This window comes from Chamaea fasciata, unplaced genomic scaffold (genome assembly GCF_029207755.1).
Source record: "Chamaea fasciata isolate MVZ Bird 193981 ecotype frontalis unplaced genomic scaffold, bChaFas1.0.hap1 SCAF_6, whole genome shotgun sequence".
In the NCBI taxonomy this organism is placed as follows: Eukaryota; Metazoa; Chordata; class Aves; order Passeriformes; family Sylviidae; genus Chamaea; species Chamaea fasciata.
The window spans coordinates 40,577,346-40,599,764 of NW_027094091.1; the positions used below are offsets into that span (position 1 = coordinate 40,577,346).

Sequence of the window (22,419 nt, forward strand, 5' to 3'; positions counted from 1 at the left end):
GGACAGCAATAGGGGAGAAAATGCCTCTTACAAAAGGTAGCCAAGCATTTCAATTTTTGTGTTACAGTGGAACAGTAGGAAATTACAGTGACCAAGTAGTACAAACTAGATTGCTTCCTCAAATATTTGAAAAATTGAATTAGTTCTGATCAATACTGGTGTCCAGTTTTTGCTCAATCACTCAAACGTGATCTTTATCCACTTCCTCAACAAATGTAATAAATTACAGATGAGATCACCAGCAAGCCATATGCTAAGTTATTCACTACTAGAGGCTACATTTAAAACATTCGGTTTTAATGAATCTCAGAGGTTTCTGTGGCATTCCACTGCCACAAGAAGAGTTGTATCCTAGAGGATACTATAAAAGCTTTCAGTCCAACATCTGCCTGCCGGGAGCCCAGCCTTTTCCATGTATGGTACTGTAAACAGAAGCTCTCTTTGAGGAATTCGCTATGCTGGGAGAGCGAGTTCCACACATTCCTCAGCAAGAACCTCATGCTGCACAGGAAGCCAAGAAGCGCACATTAACATACCACACAATCATATGCGCACACTTTGAACTTTGTAAACAAGTTAACGTCAGTTCAACTCCAGCTATGCAAAAACTTAACGCGCTGAAAGTATTGCATATAACAACGTAACAAAAAATACTTCAACTGAATGTAACCATGACCTCCTTCCAAAACAAAAGTAATTACAGAGACTTTTTTGAAGTTAACATTCACATCCCAAAATGTGTCTCCAGCACTTTTGAAGAAAGAAAACCCTGCCTTTTATTTTCTCCAAATTACAGAATATTGGCTTGGGAATGTGGACTCCCACAGAATGACAAAGCAAGAGGCTAGAAATTAGAACCTAAACCAGCATTAATCAAGTCAAAGTTGCTTCAGCATCTTCAGATGTGGCAAATGTTGGCAAAGCTCAGGATATAAACCAGCAGTAATTCACCCTCTCTACCCACAGGGCATACAGGAGATGTGCTGGCCTCCTTCTGTAGTTGCCAGCCTCACACTAATGCCCAAATACCCTTGGAAACCTCTGCTGTAGGATGCTTGTGGGAGGACAACTGAAACAATTACTTCAAAATCAAACAAACACAAGTCTTTACAAAAAAAATTGGAAGCTCTTGGGAAAGTTTTGACTTTAATTCATTTGCTTCATGAAGCATTTTAATAAAAGGTGTGGATGACATTTCTCAGATATCTTTACTAAGTACTATTTGCATGTGTTGTACATAATGCATTCACAATTTCTACACAAAAGCAAACACAAACTGAAACAGAAGCTGAAGAACAGACTCTGCTCTCATGACTATTATACTACATTAATGATTTCATCAATATATGGCCTTGTAGTTTGTATGTAAAGCATTTCTTTCTAGCTCAAAAGTTTGAAAAGAAAACAAACGCATCCATTTAGACAGAAATGGGAAGGAACAGAGATACACTACGCAGACATATAAGGAGGAAGTGTTAGAAAAATAAAGAAAGGAAGAAAAGAATGCACTAACAGGCAGTTTCAGGTAGGGTACACAGGACTAGTATGTGGTTACCAAGATTACTGTTCCTTTGCCTTGTTAGTGCATTAACATATATGGATTTTAATGACAAAGTATCATACCTTAGCTGATGCTCCCTCAGATTAGACAAAGCTTCCATTCCATGTAAATATGAATACACAATCTCCAAGTCCTGCAAAAATAAGGAAAACATTTTTAGTATTCTCAGTTTGGTACAAGCTGTTAAAATACTGGTTTTAAAAGCATCCAAAGCTCTCTTAACAGGGGTAGTAGGGACACTTCCAGGAGGCTAAAGGCAAACTGCAGGAACACCTTTGATTATAATCTGGAACCTCACAGGAGGAAAAATGATAGTATGTCCACGTCAAATACAGAAACCTTTCAGCTTTTGCTGTCATTACTCTAAGTCTAGGAAACAAGCCTAGTCCAGAATTACAGTGAACTATATTATAACTACCACAGTCCCACTTTCCAAAGCCAACATCCCCAAAACTTTCATTTACTTTGTAATGCAAGGTCATAAGAAATCGGTCTTTTCACGTTCAGGGGAAAAGAAAAAAAAAGTACAACACAGTCTAACAAAATACCCCATTGTAAAGAGATATTTCTAAAATTGTATCCTCTTCAAACAGAAGATAATCCACAATCTTAAATGAGAAAAAAAGCTGGCATGAACAGAAAATTATTGGCATGAGATAATAAGAAAAACCAAACATGATCCTAGTTATAATATGGTGAAGTTTTACATTCGACCACTGTGGACCTTCAATATCCAGCTGACAAAACATTAATAAAGATATGAAAACAACATCCAAGACTAAAACATTCTAAAATGCAACTGTGGAAACACTAATGCCAGGCTAGAGGCTTTGCTCAAAATACTTAAAATAGCTACAGCATTTAAGAGAAAGCTTCAGTGAAGACAACAAACTCTAATTAGAGTGATTTAACTTTGGCTCATGGATTCCATGCTGTTTCATCATCCTTTTTCTTATTTTAAAACTTGCTAGTTGAGAGACAAAGTATGATCCATAATTCATTAAAAATCAGAGCAACAGTCCACAACCATTAGCTAAGGCTGACAAAGCTGAGAATAAACTAACACCAACACAACTCTCGTAACTTACTGTGAGATGTTTTTCAAGTAATGGAATATATCAAAGCTAGAAATCTGTGAAAGATTTGATCACTGCGAAATATTTGTGAATTTAAAATTGCCTAAAAAATACTTGTTTTCAGACACAATGAAGGAATGTTCTTTGGGGAAAGACAAATAATTGATGTCACAGAGAGAACTTGAATTTAGGAAAGAAAAAAAATCCCCTTAGATACATTAAGTGCAGAAACATGCTGAATTTGTATAACCATGGCACAGATAAGAAAAGATACCAGGAGCTACACTCAGTGGCTAAAGATAAATAGATGCCTCTCATTCTGTAACAAAAAGAATGTCTTTTTCTCACAGTGGAAGAGGCAATGTTCAGTTTGAAAAAGCAGAAGAAACACACAAGCCAAAGTGCTGCTATTTCACTTCAATTTTGTTCCTTCTGTTCCCTTGTCCTCAGAGGTTTGGTCCTGGGAAGAGGAGAGGGCACATCAAAGACAAAAGTAATTATGCATGTATTGGGATGAAGGGACCCTGCACATACAAAGTTCTGAAGGGAAAATACAGCAGTGGCTTGCCTTTTTTACTGTTTTTTTTTCATACAAATAGAAGTGTGTGCAAGGAGATGTCTGCTGTAGTCAGTGACCTGCTGGCTCGCCAGACAGGCTGGAGGTGAGCAGAGGCTCCCAGGAGCCCTGTGCTGGCGGCAGGGTAAGAGGCAAGCCAGACAGTCCCCGTGGCACCACTGATGCTGCTACTCATCCAGACGTGCCCAATTCCACGGCACAAGCCAAGAGCTGCCATGGGAAGCTGGGAGGGCACCACTGAGGATCGGATGCTCGTAGCAGCATCTTACATGGAAAAGAGCCTGGCAGAAAGTGCTGCTCTAACTCATTTCCAGCACGTCCCTAACAACAAGCAGAGAAAAAAGGAGAGTAACCTCCTGCCACCATCTTGCACGGAGATTTCTCTGGAGTGGCAGAGACTACCTGCTGTATTCACAGAAGGATAGAGAACCATTAAGGATGCTAACTTACAGACCCAGGAGTGGACCCATGAGCGTGCAGTTTCCAAAACTGATGGGTGCAAACCTAGTGACCAATTCTACAGATGTACACAGGAGTGATGAACACAGGTTGTGTTCCGAGAGAAATGCAGCTGAAGTGACTCAGTGCAGGGGGTATGCAATAAATCAGGGAAGGGAGTCATAGAACCACAGAACAGTTTGGGTTAAAAGGGACGTTGAAGATCATAGTTCTGGGCAGGGTTATAAGGCAGGGTCTCCTTTCACTGGATAAGGTGGTTCAAACCCTCATCCAGTCCAGCCTTAAGTCATTCTAAGCATCTGCACAAGCAACAAGGTATGTTTAGTGAACTCTTCTTTTTAAAGTAAGCAATTCCCTTTCAAAATACAAGGATACTTGTCAAATATTTGCAAACACAACATCCCATAGGTCCCTAGATGAGGAACTGCAGGTGGTGGACGTCCCTGCCTTAAAAAAAAAAAAAGGGGGGGGGGGGCGGAATAAAAAGAGATTTAAAAAATCTAAAGAACTCTAATAAAAGGGAGAGGTGAGGGGAAAAAAAACACAATTAATGAAGTCTTTACTTGTGCTTCCATCATAATTGCTGACTAAAGATAACTCGTCATTGAGAGAATTAAGGCGAGGAGTTGTTTTTTTTTCCAGTTGGGGAAAAAAAAAAATTTAAAAAAATTAAAAGAGCAGCATGAAAACATTCTTACATCTCAGCTGCCATGCACTGGATGTTTCCGACAAGTGCCAAAGAGAGCTGCCGCCCATTCCTTCTGCGGTATCTTTCCAGAGCCGTCTGGCAGGGAACAGCTCCCTCTAGCACCAAGAGTTTGGCATTGAAATTGAAGCAGCAAAAAAACAGCAACACCTCTTTCAATCAACTTCTGCATAATACTCCTAGGTACAAAAAACTACAGTAGAGTCAAAAGAGCAAATATATATTCATACGTGGTCAGTAGGCACTGCACACTTTGAATCATTAATGCAGCATTAAAGAGGAGGAAGGCAATTTCATGTAAATAAAATCAGAATGTCAAGTTATTGTCATCAGTTCTCCATTCATCTCAGGAAAAATTACGCTGCATTTACTTGGCAAAAATACTCATTATCGAACACAAATAGCTGTTTCAACTTCTTAATTCAAAGTGAATTGACAAGAATGCAAGAGTCCTTTGGAAACATCTGTGCCAAGTACTGCAATACCCTAAGCAGATTCCAAGTGCTTGAAATGAAATCATTTCACAAAAATAACACACACACACAACAAATTTGTCAAAAAAAATCGGATTTTTTTTTTTGATTTTGATATTCAAGGCACTTGACAAAAGCTAAACTTCTAAATTTCTCAGGAAAAGAATTCTGTCTTTAAAGGACATGACATGCCTATGTGATTTATGCCGACTAGTTAAGGAAAACCCTTAAAGCAGCAGCTAAATTTAAGCCCACTGTGACTCAGAAAAACATTTCTGCCAGTTCGCAGTGTCCCTGAAAGCTGCCTCTAGCTAATGCACAGGAGATGCAGAAGTAGACAAATGACAACAGCCCAGACGCTTCCTTGGATGCTGTTTTACAAGGCGCGTACCCAAATAACCACCGGAGGGCAGACTGAGCCACCGAAACCTCAGAGAAGGTCATTCTCTCCAGTTTCTCCCTTGTTTCGAATGTAACTTTGTAGGAGTTTGAACAGCCAAGAGGAGCAACGCGAATCATCACCACTACAACTGGTTAAATGTCCTGCTACAGGAAGGACTACTCATCCAAAAGTGCAGAGGAACTACCAGCTTTCTGCTTTCTAGTTTTATCCAGCCAGCAGAATTTTAAAAAAGAAAAAAAAAAAAAGAAAAAAAAAAGGAAAAAAAAAAAGAAAAAAGAGAAAAAAGAAAAAAAGGAAAAAAAGAAAAAAGAAAAAAAAAAAAAAAAGAAAAAAAGAAAAGGCAAAAGCCACGCAAAGGCTCAGCTGATCTTGCTATACAAAGGTTGTGGCAACAGCTTGAAAAAACATCTCAATGGAAACTCCAAACCCAAAAGCTAAATCCAAAGTCCATATTAGCGCAGCTTCTAAAGCATGTTTTCATTTAAATAAAAGCGAAAAGACTGAAGTCTAATCTACACTTAAATCTGTACTGCAGCCAAAGTCATATGCTTGGGTTGCTGTGTGGGAAGAAGCATGAAATTTGTTTAATTCAGTGTTATTTCTTAATTTACTTGTTTCTGTGGTGTCAGATGGATCACTTTAAAGTTCTGACTGTACTTTGAAACAAAACAGAGACACTCAAGTTTTAACACAGCTCAACTTCAATTAGATCTGCAGAAACATACTGGTCTGCAACCTTACCTCTGCTCTCCATTCTAATAAGAATCTGTCTATGCTTATGCCCAGACTTTCTATCCATTAGATTTGTGCTTCAAACATATTTGCCAATTACACAAACCAGAGAAACCCAAACCAGAATGCTGGCCCCAAATTCATACTAACTAAATGAAGACATTTTTACTTTATTAAGATGATAGAGATGTGAAAATTTGCTGGTTTGGACTGAAAAACTTAAACCTCTCTAAAACTGCAAGCTTACACTGGTTTCAGTCCTGGTTTGCATTAAGGTGTGAAACTACAGGCCAAACTCAACTATGCATCCTTGCCACAGTTAAGCAAAATTTTGAGAAATTCATTGTTCTTCAAGTAAGAAATTCACTCATTTGTGATGTGGCAAACAAGCAGAGAGCAGCTTTCATCTTATAGTAGTTTGGTTTCTTTCAAATCCAAAGGCAAAAATAAAGAACAAGCTAACTCCTCGATTCACGGTCCTGAAGGATAGGAAAAAAGAGCAACTTTTCAAAGCACCTAATATTCACCAAAGGCTCAAAAATATCTGCATGCTGAGAGGACAACGCATTTTGAAAGGCTGATCTCTTAAAAATAACCCATCTTTAGCTGACACGCAGCCAACCACCAGGAGAACCAGAGTCCAAGGGGAGTGGGTGTACTCACTCCCCAACACATGTGGCCACTCCAGATCACACACCAAGCCTGAGTTCATGCTGTGAAGACAGGAGGTCCCACCTGGTCCCTGCCACCTCCCCAGCCCCAGGGTGAGCACCTGCTCACAGGGACCCAGATTTGAGCCGCTCTCTTGGCAGCATGAGCCTCATGAGCTCCAGTGTCGAGGTCATGGAGACATCTCTCCTGCAGCCCGGAGGAGGTGGGACCTCCAAGTCTTTGATGGGTTTCAACAGACCATGAAACTGCTGGCAGGAACAGAGGTATTTCTATATGGCTGACTGAACAGTTATTTCAGCTCAGACTGGGACCTCCCCAAACTGTGATATACTAACAAGAGCAGCAATGCCAAGTTTTTTCTTCTTATTGAGCAATGAAGCCACAACGCAAACGCAGGCTGTTGAAGTCCTGCGTCTCTTTCGTTGTAGCTGCAGGATCCTGTCTTTTTCCCTTTTCTTCACACACACAGCACCCGAAATCATCTGACTCTCAGCCACTTGGGTAGTTATACCAAGCACTGACATTCCTTTTTTTCCCCTCTCCTATTGATAAAACAGTGGCCTGTCTGTCTGCCTGTACTGGCTCACGGAGGCCAAAGCAGTGCCAGCATCACCAAAAGAAAGAGACTGCACTACAGCAACATCAATCCCATCCGGCTTACACAAAAACTTCCATGTGCATAGAAGAGCTGTGGCCACTCCCATGTAGGTTTGTTCACATCTAGCTTACACTAAAATGTCAGGCTCTCACTCAGAGCAGCTCAGGAGATGACACAAGTCACTGCCTTCAGAGACAGCAAGGTGTGCAGGCTGGCAGGGCAGGGCAGGTGGTGGGGGAGCCCCCCACCCAAACCTCCCTCTGCAGGCAAGACCTGAGGGGAACTAAACACTCGTCACCTAAGGGTGAGCTCACGTCTTGCAAATACTGACCTGCAAAATACAGGAGGAGCAAACCACAAAAACTGACTTCCAAGGTGACAGAAAAATCCAGTATTGCTGATACCAAAATCACTGCCATGCGCACATGAAGATGAATATTTCATCTTCACCTCCCGTGTGCCAGCAGTGGAAAAAAACCTGAACACACTCATGACTGTTGTGCAGGAGCATGCCCAGGTATGTACATGCTTAGCACTGAGCCATAAAGAGATTAAAAAGAAGTATTTGTCTGCAAATTTTTAACATTCTTTTTGCTACACCAGGACCTTCAAATTCAGGTGGAGATGCCGCCATAAGGGAAGTCTGTCAGTATCCAACCTATCATACCACCAATTTAAGATTAATTTTTCTTTTTAACTTTACTGTAAGCTACAATAACACTTTTCTGCAAGCCATTCTTACTACTTTGCACAAAGATCTGTGGCTCAGAATAAACTAAAGCCGAAGTCATTGGAAATAATTTATTGATGTTGAATTGGCAGCTATACAAGAAGAAATTAAATATTTAAGTGAAATTACATATGTTTAATGACCTTCACTGGTTCTTACATGAATGAAATTCTATGGGCCATGTTTTAAGGAAGAACGTAGGTTTTGTAAATTTACCTGAAAGTTCTAAAAAATCTTACCAACTTAACCCGTATGCATTTATCTCAACTCAGAGTTGTTGACACACGAATATTGTTATTTTTAGCTCTACCATGAGGAGGGTGGGGATATTTGTTCTGGGTTACAGGCAGAATTTTTAAACTGGATTAGAAACAGGAGGAACAGGCGATTTTAATCTGGAACTGAAGCACCCAAGCATGAAGCTAATCAGGAGCGACTCCAAAACCCCATAAAGAAAAAGGAGAAATCCCATTTTCCTGGGAGTAGTCCCAGCACAGAACAGAGACATGCTTTTCCAAAGACTTAACTGAATTGCTGCTTCAATGTCAGATGCTGGAGAAACACCATAGGATCACAGTAAAACAACTGCAGAGAAATACGATGATTCAGCTGGATACTGAAATCAGCTTTCCCGTCTTTCAAAGACACACTATTTTTTTTGTGAATTATTTTCTTTCTGAAGAGCTTCCCTCAAAAGATAATTTCATTACATGCTCATTTCTGCATTTTAGATTTTTCTTTTTTTTGTAATTGGAAATGTACAAAAATGAGTTGGAAGGTTCAACGACCCACCCACACTAACAGACTTTTAACACCGTCTCAAGAGTAGTCCAATTGATTCAACATATCCTGCTGGTCATAAAGCTTTCAGCAGAATAAAGAGAAAAAAAAAAAAAAAAAGACATTCATTATTATAATCATCCCATAAGATGGGGGGATGAACATGGAAAGGGTAGACGGGAAATTAAAGCCTGCCATGGCATAGAAGTCCATGAGCAAACTAATGAGCATAGGAAATTACAGGGTAGCGCAGTGCATTTCTTTTCTGCTTTCCAGACTCTCAGAAGTCAGACAATTAAATGCTTAACACAAAAGCCCAAGTTCTGTAGTCAGAAATCCAAAGGTTGATCGCATGTCCAAATGCAAGAAAAACAGTTCCACCACAAAAGATCACTCCTACTGACAGCATAGTCCATAATTACAAAAGGCATTTCAGTTATTCACCATTAAAAATACATGTAGTTGTCTTTTTGCATCTTTTCAATATTTATTGCCAGTAGTTGGAGGTTTGTATTAAGGTTGTTAAAGCCATTTTCACATTAATTGCACAAATATTCACATCTTTTGTTGCAGAGGGGTTTTTTTAATGCTAATGAGAGTTTCAAATTGTTTTGAGATAGGGTTATTTATCCCAGGTTTTTCATTAGCTATATGAAATAATACTCAGTATCCTATTAAATAAAAATCAATCTTGCACTAACAAATAGATCAGCAACTAAACATGGTGGTACTTATTTTTAAACAACTACTTGTAGCAGAGACAAATTTTATGTAAGTTTATTCAAACATACAGCATTGATTGGCAGCTTTCAATTAAAAAAAAAACATTTTTAAAAAATCAGGAGCTGAAAATGGAGAAATGAAGCAATACACTCATGTCCTGGAGTTAATAGTCAAAAACTAACTCCTAGCTGGCAGCAAGCTGTGATGGCAGAAGCACTTTAAAGGACGTCAGCCTAGAGATCAACATCAAAAAGAACAACTAAGGTGACGAGGAAAAGAAGACCACGGTGTAAGGTTGCCTTCCAAAAATAGGGTCAGTAGTTAGCTGTGCTTAGAGCTGTGCTCCCCAAGAGCTGAGAGCAAGATTAAGATATGACAGTTCTCAGACACTTTTAGTGGTGGGTCTGGGGGACTTTTTAAAGACTGCTTAATTAGTCTACAGGTTTCAAAGCAGGCAGGTTAATATCCATGATACCAGTTTACTCACAAGGACTACAGTTCACACAACCTAGGAATAACCAAGCCAGTCAAACAACTTGCCAAGAAAGAAGCACATCACTACAAACTTGACCGACACAAAACCATCGTATAAACTCCTTTATAGTGGGCAAGGGAAATCTATTTTCCAAAAAAAAATTTAAGTTTCTGTAAAGCTAGGTCCTGGTACTTCAACGTAATAGCCACAGATACACAGTATTCCTTCTTCAAATGCATCATTAAAAGTGTTGTGATCATTACAAAAATCCCCAAAAAATGTACGCTTTCTTCCATACTGGTATTCATAGTGGACGAACACATGGTGGACCAGATATGTTAAATGGGGCGGGTATTCCAAATCATGGGCAAAAATGTCACAGTGATATAGAAGAGGTGCCTTTCATCAGCTGACAATGTGGTAATTGTTCCTGTGAATACTTTAGGCTTTCCATTGTGAACGAACTGTAAATTCAGTCCCAGGATAAGGCAGAAATGTGCCTGAGCTGAGGAAGGGGTAATCCAGTAAATCACCTCTGCACAATCAGCTGTGATCATCTGTCTGCATCTGAAGCTGTAACAGTCCCAACTGCTCACATTTGTCCAACTGCTCAGACATAACCACATTCATTATACCTTGCCTTTAAAAAAAGACCTTGGAACAAACACCCTCGTGCTGTTGGGAAGGAGCAGCCCAGCAAAGAAATGGGGGTTTCAGCACTGTCCTGAGCACTGAATGTCATCACACTCCATCCTCTGGTTTGTGCATTTTTCTCCCTCACCAACCAAAACCAACCAAACCCCAAAACCACCCAGAAACACAAGCTCCACCCTCGTCAAGAAAAATCAATTCCCAGGCACAATTCAATCCCAACCCAGGCAGCAATACAGTCCTTTCAGAACTACCCAGAGCATCAGGGCCACCTCCACTTTCTGGAGTTTTCCAGAAGCCCTTCATCCCAGAGGAGACCCTGACCACTCCTCCAGAGGGTACTAGTCACAAACCACAGAGCTGGGCTTCAGCAATGAGGAGCTCCAGGCTGCAGCTCTTGGCTTATTACCATGACAACTCACATCCAGAAACAAAAGGAACTCGCACGCGTTGAGAACTGTGCGCTGCCAGAACTTACTACGAAAATATCTCAGTAGTACTATAATCAACAGAAAATACACTGACTTGTTTTCTGTGGCTGGCTTACAATCATTTTATATTGCTGGCTTACAACCAACCAAAGCAAAAACACAAAACAAACAAAACAAAAATAAAGTTCCCCTTTCTAACCACAAAGGCAACAGCAGGTATTTGCTGAAGTAAAATTGCATTATTTCTTTTTGCTTTTGAGAGTTTAGGATTTTTTTAATGGGAAATTACATGGCTCAGTTTTTTTGTATTCATGAAATAAAAAAAAAAAAAAAGCAGATACAATAAAATCATAAGGAAGAGGGAGAAAACATTACACCACAACTAATTTCAAAAGTTTATATCCCTCTATATATCCTTTATATTCATGTTTTTAAAGAAAGCATTAAAATTCATTTAGACAGATAGAATTTTTCCAGTTGAACACACAAAATAGCCAAGAGTCATGTTCTCTTTTTTTTGTTAGCAGATACATTTCCAGCATATTTCAGAGCCTTGCTTCCAAGAGATATAAATCTTACTTGAAGCATCAACAGTAGGTCACATGAAAATTATTCCCAGGCTATCAGGCAAATGATCATACTGAAGTACATATTTACATATCAAATCATTCTTCACCCAAAAATTGTTATCTCAAAAGCTACTGCTGGTCACATCCTTCCGGAGCTGGCAGTACTCCTCTCTGTAAAGGAGGCAAACGGACAACTGAAGTCCTAAAGTACTTTCCACAGAGTGATCATCAAGCCTGAATTTATTTCTTAGCTCAGGTATTTTCTGAGACAGAGACTGCATTTAATAACTCCAAATTACTATCTTTTGGGATTTTTGAGTGGGTTTTTTTTGTTTGTTTGTTTTCTCTTCCTATAAGCAATGGTAGAATCCTGAGAGTGCCCTAAGTTTCAGGTTTGTTTTCTTAAGTATTACTCGGGGTTGAATCAATTTCCATATTTCACATGGGCTTACTGGGGTCACTGCTCTGATCAGACTTCAGCATGTTTTCACTCTTAGAGCAGAACACCGACCACCTAAGAAATTTGCACTTCAAATGGGCAAACATCCACAGAGGTCAAGCTTCTGTAGGGTCAGTGCTGGGGAAGCACGGCCCCTCTCAGGCCACCGCGCTGAGACGCAAATGCAGCTCCCCGAGTACCCTAAAACCAGACGGAAAACACAAGCCCTTCCACTGCTGAGTGGGTCAGACTTTCATAACTTCAGGCTTGATGATTACTCTGTGGAAAGTACTTCAGAACTTCAGTTGTACGTTCGCCTCCTTTACGGAGAGGAGTATCGTCAGCGCTGGGAGGATGCGTCCCTCGCGTTTGAGATAAAGATGCTGTCTCGGGCACTGGGAGAGCATGTCACCTCAGTGAGCAAAGCCCGCTTGGCTCAGCTGCCTGCTCTCAGTCTCGGGCTTCTGCTGTGACCCTTTAATGGTCCAAGTCCAACAAGCACAAGTCATGCAGGCACCCACAGACGCTGCACCAGCGCCAGGGCACAAGGGACCGCCCTGGCTGGGCGGCAAAGCAGGCGGATGACCGGGCTCAGCCCGTCTGCTCTGCCTGTTCAGGTGAAGGGACACAGAGCAGCTGCAGCTTAAGTAACACATAGCTGCCTTTACAGGGAAGGACTTGAGTGTCTTGGTTCAGTCTTACCTGGCACGGCACCCACAAGGGAAAAACCATCAGGAAACCGCACGGAAGTTTAAAGAAGACAAAAGAAGTCACACAGTGAAACTTCACTCTGCCAGCCCCTAAAAAAAATCCCTTCTGGAGGGGACAAACCATTCAGCTGGCTTGTCTGTACTGTTAAACCATAGGAGAGAATCTGGAACCTCCCTTCTCAAATATCCCCCCATTAGCCGATCTAGATAGCTCTTTCTCAGCTCTTTGAAATCCTTTTCATCTTATCACACCTGCTGAAGGCATCCATCAGATCCAAATCCACTTCCATGCATCAGACAGCTCAACACCAGCACCTAACACCTATAGCGTTTGTCAAATACCCAGCTCCATGCCTTTTAAACATGCATTTGTGCCACACAGGTGGTCACACAGAAATGATTTTCACTCACTATCACACAGAGAGGAGATTCTGAAAAGGCTGGAAGCTGTGAATTAAGCTGATCTGCCACATGCTCTGTTCCCTGACTTGACTGGTTTGTATGTGTTTTGCAGTAACTCTACCAACAACCATTAAGACACAGAGATATTGCCAGTTATTTTTTTGTGACCAGGGACTTCCTAGTTAAGAGCACAAGGCATCACAATAGCAGTGACTGCTCTAGGCTGGCCTACACACCATCTACTGAACCAGAGTTTAACTTCTACGATCTCCTAGTGAGAAATGTAGCCGTCATGTCACAGCTGATTTTTTTTTTTTACCGAAGTTCAGAAACGTCCCTCCACATGTCACACGCGTTTCTCTCCCCAGAAGCCCCAACAAAGACGGACATTTACGAGTCAGCAGGTGGTGCAGCCTCCGAAGGACCAACAACAAGTGTTGGGATTGAGAAACCAAACACACCGACACATGAAAACCCTGTCCACAGGACAACAGCAGGCAGCCTCTCAGAATCTTAATCCAACCCATATTAAAGGGAAAAGAGGGCTTTCCACAGTCTTTCCAGAGCAGCACCATATGTCACATGGTTTGCTCAGTGCAAGTTAAACACGTGTTAGAGATATAACACTGAATTCCTCTTGTATAATAAAATACACGCCCTTGGTTTCATAATAGAGTATTCTGGCCTAGTTCTAAAGCTTCATTTTTTTAAATGTTCTTGATATGTAAAAATTTACCAGTTGATTGGCAAACTAATTCAGACTGAGCATATGACAGCCATCGATTTACCAAATCTTAACAAGATATCGCTTATCAACTCCTGAGCAAAGGGCATTTGCTCTTAAACCGAGTGCATACCTTCACAGCAGTTTAAAATCATGTGTTGTCTCCAAAATCAGACATTAAAGGTATGCACATTCCTCATCAGAGATTACTCCTTATCTCCTGAGCTTGACGACTCACTCTTAACATTAAAAACAACTCCAAACAGAGCTCAGGTAAGGTATGGCAGTGAAACACCACGCCCCTCCCAAAAGCACTCAGATGGACAATAGGTGCAATCTCTGCCATCGGAACACCATTCAGTGGCAAGAAGCCCTTGCAATTAGGAATCCAACTCTAACAGGTTTCAGCACCACATCACAATCTTAGCATTCCTAAGACTGTACCAGTAAATTTGACCAAAGTTAACTAGCTGGTTGCACAGCTCTCAAACGTACTAAAACATGGACGAAACAAACACCTTTCCACGTTTTTTCCCGAGTCTGCCACAAGAACATAGGAGTGACAAACACGATTTCAAACAGCAGTGAACCCTTCCTGAAGATACAATGGCATATGGTGGTGCTGGATGACCAAAAAAATGGGAGACCCACTCACACAGAAACACTGACATCTCTAACAGGAGTCAGGTAGCAGCCAGGAGCCCTACTCCAGAACACCTGCTGGGATACGTGGATGCACCACAGTCACCAGTGATTCTGAGCTTTAGGGAAAGATGAAGAGAGATGATTGGCGACAGTGACTAACAGCAGACGACTCCTACAAAGGCTGGCCATGGTGGCTGCAGAGGGATGGGAAGGTGAGGCACAAGGACACCACACCTGTGGTGTTCAGCATGAGGAACTGAGACCCAGGCAGGTTTATTACGAGCTTTGGCTTCCATGGCTGCCTGTTGGTACTAACAGAGCTAATTACTGTTTCTGCTCACTGCTCCCCAACCCGACTTGGAAGGGCTCATTAAGTCAGGAGTCAGGCAATACCCACAACAGCCTCCACTACATTTAGACAGTACTTCTCTGCTGGAGAAATAAGCCACAGAAACCCTAGAGAGTGAGATGCAGAAGGCAGATCCACAGGGAGTCGGCTCAGGAGCAACAGAACCGGATCAGAACTACCTCTGTGGAAATCCAAGGTCCTTTCTGTAACCTGCTCACTACCCCCGAGTCCAAAAATAAAGCCCCGTACTTAGACCATCCCTGCATCATCACAAGCTTTCCTCAGTGTGCCTGCTGCCTCTCAACTAAAGCATCCTGCAGACCTGACCTCTCTTTGAAAAATCATCACAGCATGTGTAAACTGACAGGGAAGCCTGTAAGTGTTAAGGCTGTTTCCTTTGCAGACAACATTCTCAATTACATTTAACACAGATCATGATTATTATTTCTAGTGTCACACATGAAGGAGTGGCTTGTCTGTCAGATTTTATCTATTTAATATGCAAGTGGTCAGCAGTCTCAGACAAATTATCTAGTTCAAGAAACAGCAGTGAGACTGCAAACTTTTCATCCACAACACAAGCGTTTTCAGATTATAAAGCCATTGTTTCCAGGTACAGGACCCATGCACTAAAGCTGAGAGCTTCTGACAAAATACGGTTTTACCATGCCACATCAGCCCCTCTGCCTTACCTCCCTCACCAGCACTCTTAACACACTTCAGAAGCTTGATTTTTTCAAAAAGAGCTGGGGTTTTTGGCTCCTTTGTGAAACTATCGAATGCTGTAGACTGACAAATGCATCTACCATTTGTTTTTTCCTCATCCTTAATTCAAAGAAATTAATTTCTTATATTTCCAGTGCGTTCCCTTCTGTAGTTTCAGTAATACTAGCAGTTAGCCCTAACAGGCAGACACAGTTGATGGTCAGCACAGAAATGAATTAGAGGTCTCAAAGCTGCTGCTAGAGGGAGAACAGCCCTGAAGAACCTACCAGGGGAGGAAAGAACTTGTCACCTCTCTTGGCAGCCTCAGATAGTAGAAAAAGTCTGAATTAATCCAGCAGCAGCTCCAAGACCCCACACATTTAACAGCGAGCCAAATCCTGCAAAATCTGGTAAAAGTTCTACAGAGTTTCCAGCTGTACTTTTAACTAAAGCTTTTTGGCTCTTGTGAAGGTACAAAGAGCAGCCAGGAGCCCTAGAACAAGCGCATAAGCTGGATGTGTCCATAAAAACAACCAGCAATGCAAGCATTTTCTTGTAAATTTTGTAAATACTTAATATCTGCTCTCAAATAGAGGACCCTGCAGCTTCAGTTAGCTCAGCTGGTTACAGCATGGTGCTAATAATGCCAAGGTTATGAGTCTGATCCCCATATGGGCCATTCACTTAAGAGTTGGACTCAACGATCCTTGTGAGCTCCTTCCAACTCTAAATATTCAGTGATTCCTTCCCTTCTGTATTTTGAGTGCACTGAGACTGCACTGCTCATGCTTTACATTTATCCTCCCACAGCTGAACGGACTGAAAATAAGGCAAGATTTGGCTGTGAATCTCTGTCACAAGTAACAAATTTAAGCTATCTGCAGTTTGATTCCACTTTGGCCAAATACTATTCACTCACTTAAATTTAGTGCACGCAGTGGCACAAAACCTGCCTTGCATGCAGTTTGGGCAAACCCGCACTCATGAGTGTCCTGCTAAATTAAAATTCTGCCCTGGAGGATTGGGAAGACCTTTTTGTAGTCTCCCAGAGACTGCCTGATGATTGCAAGCTATGCACTGATGCAGCACATGTACTATGTGCTGTCTCCTGCCAGCTCTGCTCGGGTGGGTACTGTACAGATGAAAGACCACGCTGACAGACAGGGACAGTTGTTCCTCCAGTTTCAACAGCAAGCTTTGCCAGAGGAGATTCCCCAGAGTTACAGTATTGATTTAGCTGGTTCTGCATAGTTGTCTAACCCAGGGGTCAAGGTCTACAGGTTTTTTTGCCATTGACTTGCACTTCCCTTTCTGCTTCTTTTTTGTTTTGTTTTTTTAAGACTTAACAGTTAACTTACAACTCAAGAAGAGCAAATGCCTTGGTTTGTGTTTTGGGGAGGCAGTTAATTTTTGAAATACTACATTTTCATTTTTGTATATGAAGAAGTCATAGATTTCTAACCTTAAAATTACGGAGCAGTTTCCTTCCAAGGATATTTCATTTTTCTTTCCCATGGCACATGACAAGACTCTAAGCTCCAGCTTTCATGCAAGAACACAGGCTCTCTGAAATTATTAACTTGCACTGTGAGCTTACAGAAGGTACCAGCTGAGGAAGAAGTAAGAGGGTGGCTTTTTGAGGTTAGCTATTTACTAGGTTAAGGTTACAGTCACACACAGGGCACATACAGAGCACAATTAGCCATGAAAGTATATGAAGAGACCATTTGCCCTTCAGGGAACCAGCTGATAATTCCAGGCAGTTCAGGGTCAACCTGATATCCTTTACTGTATCATAGGGCTGGTGGGGATGTCAGGCAGGGTGCTCCTGTGGCATTTGGGGGAATGGTCACAACTGCATGGGCACAGGGAGGTGACAGGACAATGCTAGGCTCAGGCTACTGTAAGAAAGCCTACAGCTTTCTTTGCTCTGTACATTCTGGAGTTACTTCAAAGATATTAGGTGTTTGGGGAATTAACTACATCATTTTGATGTTTTAAACAGCAGAATAAAGGACTTTCTGAGAAGCAGGGTTGTACAATAGATCCTGAGGCATTTCTCCTTTTGAAGCTTTGGCAATAGCTGATCACCTTGGTGGTGTTGGTATGGTCTCACTTGGTAATTGGGAATTTATCTAAGGCCAACTGGTCTTAGTTTTGCTGCAAGTGATTTAGAATTTTCCCAAGGGATGGGGAAGAGAAACAAATACTGCATTCAATACTGATCCAGAGACATAACCAAAGAAATAAGCACAAGTCACATCAATAAACTAATGGAGTTGCAAGTACATCTGATCTCAGAAACTTTTCAAAAGTTTTTTATAATTCTCTTCTTCATTCACTTATACCTACAAAGTCTTGGGGGGGAAAAAAAAAAAACCTTTTGCAGAAGAAATTTGACTGGAACTGTAAAGGTTTATCAGCAAAGAAAACCTGAGTTTAGGCTTAATTTTAGATGCTGTCAAGAAAAACAGATTTGAACTCTACTAACAGCCTTACAGGAACTGATGAAACCTGCAAACCTGATCTGAAAAAGTCAGAATATAATTCAGAGAAATGAGATAGTAAGAGCTGAAGTTCCTAACAAACCAGTCTTTCAAAGGTACATATCAAAAAAGTGAATCAAGGACCCCATCTTTTATTACAACATATTCATTCTTTTGATTGAAGAAAGAAGGCCTTTGTACTCATCCTGTATAAATCTGAATTTTTGTCACTTAAGAGTCCGCTAGCTAGTTGCAAACTTTTTTGACAGCATGGAAGATTTACAACAGAGAGAAATAATGAAGAAATTCAAATAAACTGGAAGCAACAACCTTAGAGGCTAAGAATCACAAGGAAGACACAGATTGAGATTATCAAATGCTTGAAAACACAAATATTTACACAGATTCTTAAACTCACAGAATAACTCTTTAAATATTAATAAAACCCAAACTGTAAAGTACTTCATACCAACACAAATGACCTTAAACAAAAGATCAGCTTTTCCAGGCTTTCTAAATCAAAGTTAATATTTAATACAGAGTTTTCCTTAGTCCAGTGACCAAAAGTGAGTTCTATGTTAGCAAATCAGAGCATCTTACTTGCTTTCAAGTTATGAATATACTTTTGTATGTCACAAATAAAAGGTGACCTCCGGAAAAATGGAGCTTTGCTCGTTTTTAAGTAAACACAGCTATCCAAATTGTCAAATCTTATAAAAAAAAGCAATGCTTAGATGTCTGATAGGTAACATTTTGTCCAACAACCAAGGAAAGGATTGGCCCAAGCTCTCACTGCTGGCTCTCATGGCGAGCTGGCAGAGGGCTCAGGGAGGGAGGAGCTGGAGAAGCTGGAGCATTTGGCAATGGAAGACCAGGAAGTCACTATCTGGCTGTCTGACAAGACAATTTTCTGGCCGTAATCTCATTCTCTTAGGCAAATTAAAATAACAAAAAAATGCTCTCACTGTCCTTCTGGTTAATAGCACTTCATTCACTTGAACAGGCTGCTGTTCGAATCGTTACTATTACCAAGAATAAGTTTTATTTCTGACCTCAAGCCGGCAGAAGAAAGTCTCAGAATTCCCTCACAACACTGAGATGGCCCACGTTAAGTCCAACTCAACTCCCAGAAAGTGCTTTGTTGGTGAGTGCGTGCTTCATTGAAAACAACAACATGCATCACATATGGAAAAAGGGTTACCAGTGGACCATTTAGACAATGAACACAATAACCCTGACCAAGCGGCATCACACAAAACTTTTCTTCTATCCTCTATTCAGCTGATACTAAAAAGCACCCTGAAGTAGCCTGAAGCAACAGTAAAATGTTGAAAATTCAATAATTGGAAGCAATATACTGGAATAGTCTTGCAACGAAACATACACAAGATTTCCAAACAAGAAGTATTCCACTGCCCCTGGTGTCAACACTTTTCTCCAGAACACTGTATTAATAAAAGGCATGAAGAGACAAATCAAAATAGCCCTTTTGATAAGTGTAAACTCTCAGCAAGAAGAGACCATGTGATTGTCTGCACTCCTAGGCACCATTCAACAAGAATCACATTACTGGAGAAATACATTTTGACATTATTAAAGTTCTTGATTTAGCCTCACTGTAGTTCACTGTTTACAAGCAACCACAGTGAAGTGTCAGGAGAGGCAATGAAGGTGCCGGCACTTTTTAAAAGACGTCTATATTTATGATTTTAATATCTCCTACATGAACATTTCAACACCAAATCCCACAGTTAATATGGTTTTAGAAGGTTGTGCCTCAGGTCAGTATCTTGAAAAAAACCACTTAGATATTTATAAGCTTTTTATGCAACATGAAAAGCAAAAGTAACCAAATAATACATCTGGTTGTGTCCTACTTCACCATTACAACACCAGAAAAAAACAGTAACTGTTTTGAGACCAAGCACAAAGATGTCCTAATTACTGGAAATCCCTCAACAAAGCTAAGCAGCAGAGCAAGATTAATAGTCACAAGACCCAGAGATTAATCTATTTACCAAAGAATCTGTGCAACAAAGCAGTCTAATACTGAGATTACTGAAGCTAGATTTTCAACAAGGTAAGGGTCAAGAGACCTAAACACTGCTGAACATCTCCCTAATAATGACTTCTTATAAAACTAAAAATACATTCTAGGAGAAAAAGATTCTACCTTGATGACTTCCATTTAAAATGTCTAATTCAACAAGCAAAACTCTCTAGATTAATAAAATCAAGAGCCAAAATTACTATAAACACATTACAATGTAAGCCAAATAACAAGCTGACCAGAGAATTAAGTCCTCTGTTTTTAATTACCTTAAAACTACAAGAATAGATGCCAAAGGCAAAAAAAAAAAGAAAAAAAAATTTAAAAGGCCCTACCCAACTCCACCCTCCTCCCCATATTAAAAAAAAAGAAAATCCTCTGTGTTGGAAAAACATAACCATCAGTACTAAACAGCATAACCAATCAGTAAAATAAAGCCAAAATTTAATTGCTAATAGGAAAAAAAAAAGTCTAAACTCTAATTGTAATAAACTATTTATTCAGTATATTCCACAATTGGATTCTCTTCCAAAAATATTTACCACTGCTTTATAAGGAAAGAAAAACAACCAGTGTCAAATCTAGAACACAAACTTACTAAGGTTAAAATATATATGTGTGTGTGTGTATATATATATATATATATATATATATATATATATATATATATATATATATATATATAAATAAAAAATTATGTTTTTAGAAAAGGCTGATCAAGTTAGCTGAACCAAGAGAAGGCTCAGAAGTACCCAGATTGCTTGCAAGCAAGCATCACAGATCAGTCTTCCAAATCTCAGCCTAATGAAAGGTGGTACAGTGAAATTCAATAACCCAGAACACGGAACAAGACAATTCAAGGGCTGTTGGAGTCTTTGTTGTGTAGATTGCTTAAAAACATTCACTCATCTTACCAGGGAATTCAGCAAATTTTATCGCTTGCACCAGGGACAGATGGCTCTCAAAAGACAAACTGGCTGTAAGCTACATGTATGCTACAGAGGACACCAGAGTTCCTGGATGTTGGTTGATCTTTCCACACCTTATTCTTTAGTCAGAGACTTCCACCTGAACAGATTTCAAAGGTATGAGCTTTTAAAAAAGAATATTTCATGAAAAAGACCTTAGACCAAGTTAGCACAGTTGTCACTTGAGTTTGCACTAAAGAAATAAATGCTCACTCCTAATGCTTCTATCATCCTATAGTTACATTTACCAATTTATATTTTTTGAATTTGCACAGCATGAACTATATGAGAAACACCTTACAGCTCCTAAGAGGATGTGCTCTTAGAAGGGAACATGAGGAGAGAACACACTGCACTGCGCTGCACTCTGTGCTTCACAGGCTGTGCTGACACCACTGAACACCTGACTGAAATGGGACAGAAAAAGATCTCCTGGCTGCTCATCCACAGACTTCCAGGGACCTGTAATGAAGCTCAGACACTTTCCTCAGCCTGGGAGAGCTCTCCCATGAAGACAGAAATCATTCCTTCCATCTAGGGCATCCAACAGAGGGGAAGAATGAGGATGATAACAGAATGATTAACCAACTATTACAGCTCCCAAATTCCATGCTACAGATTCAGAGGTCAGCCAGCTGGTCCCAGAGGAGCATTTGCTAGCTGAAAACTACCACCAGACAGTGCCACCCACTCCCCGCTGTGATCTCGACAGCTGCCTGCCCCCATGACCAGGTGAGGACTGGACAGAGGCACCTGCTGCCAGCACAGAACCAGAGTGTGGGAGTGGGGAAGAAAGAAGAGGTTCAGTGGTGGCAAAGGAATGTAACAGGGCAGGGGATTTTCCCTACACACTGAACTTACTCCGTGTTCAGGCCCCAGTCATCAGAAAATGCAGGCCTGTGGAAACGGGTATTTTTAATGAGCCAAACGCTGAATATGATTTGAGAATCCATGACTGTCAGCACTGATAACTACTTCATTTACACCTAGCTCAAGAGCCAGTTGCAGCAGCCACGTCTTCCATTTCCTTCTGTGCTAAATAATTATCTTTAATAGTGCCTTTATGGCAGGCCTTCATTTTCCCACAGTCTCATTAACCAGGAGACTTGAAAACAATAGGTCGTCTTGCATGCAAAGACAGAGGATGCAGCTGCTTCCATCTATAAATAAGATGTTGTATCAGATGTGATTGTTATTGTTTCAGCAGTCCATCGGGTACATGAGAAGATTAGAAGTAAGGGTCAAGGTGTACTTTTTCCTTTCTTTGAATTGACAGGACCCTATCTTAAAAAAAGTAAACAGAAGAGAAATGCAACAGTTTATAC

General features: G+C 40.6%; 1 protein-coding gene across 6 annotated transcripts in view; it reads right to left on the reverse strand.

Annotated features, from left to right (window-relative positions):
- RAPGEF2 (Rap guanine nucleotide exchange factor 2) overlaps positions 1-22,419 on the reverse strand; it is a 184,536-nt gene that overhangs the window by 125,346 nt on the left and 36,771 nt on the right. For 5 of the 6 annotated variants that reach the window (XM_066186052.1, XM_066186050.1, XM_066186051.1 and 2 more), the window contains exon 2: positions 1,624-1,694. The exons of the other annotated variant lie outside the window; for it this stretch is intronic. In XM_066186052.1, the coding sequence (XP_066042149.1) occupies positions 1,624-1,694 (71 nt within the window). The remainder of the gene's footprint in view (positions 1-1,623; positions 1,695-22,419) is intronic. 6 annotated transcript variants of the gene reach the window in all.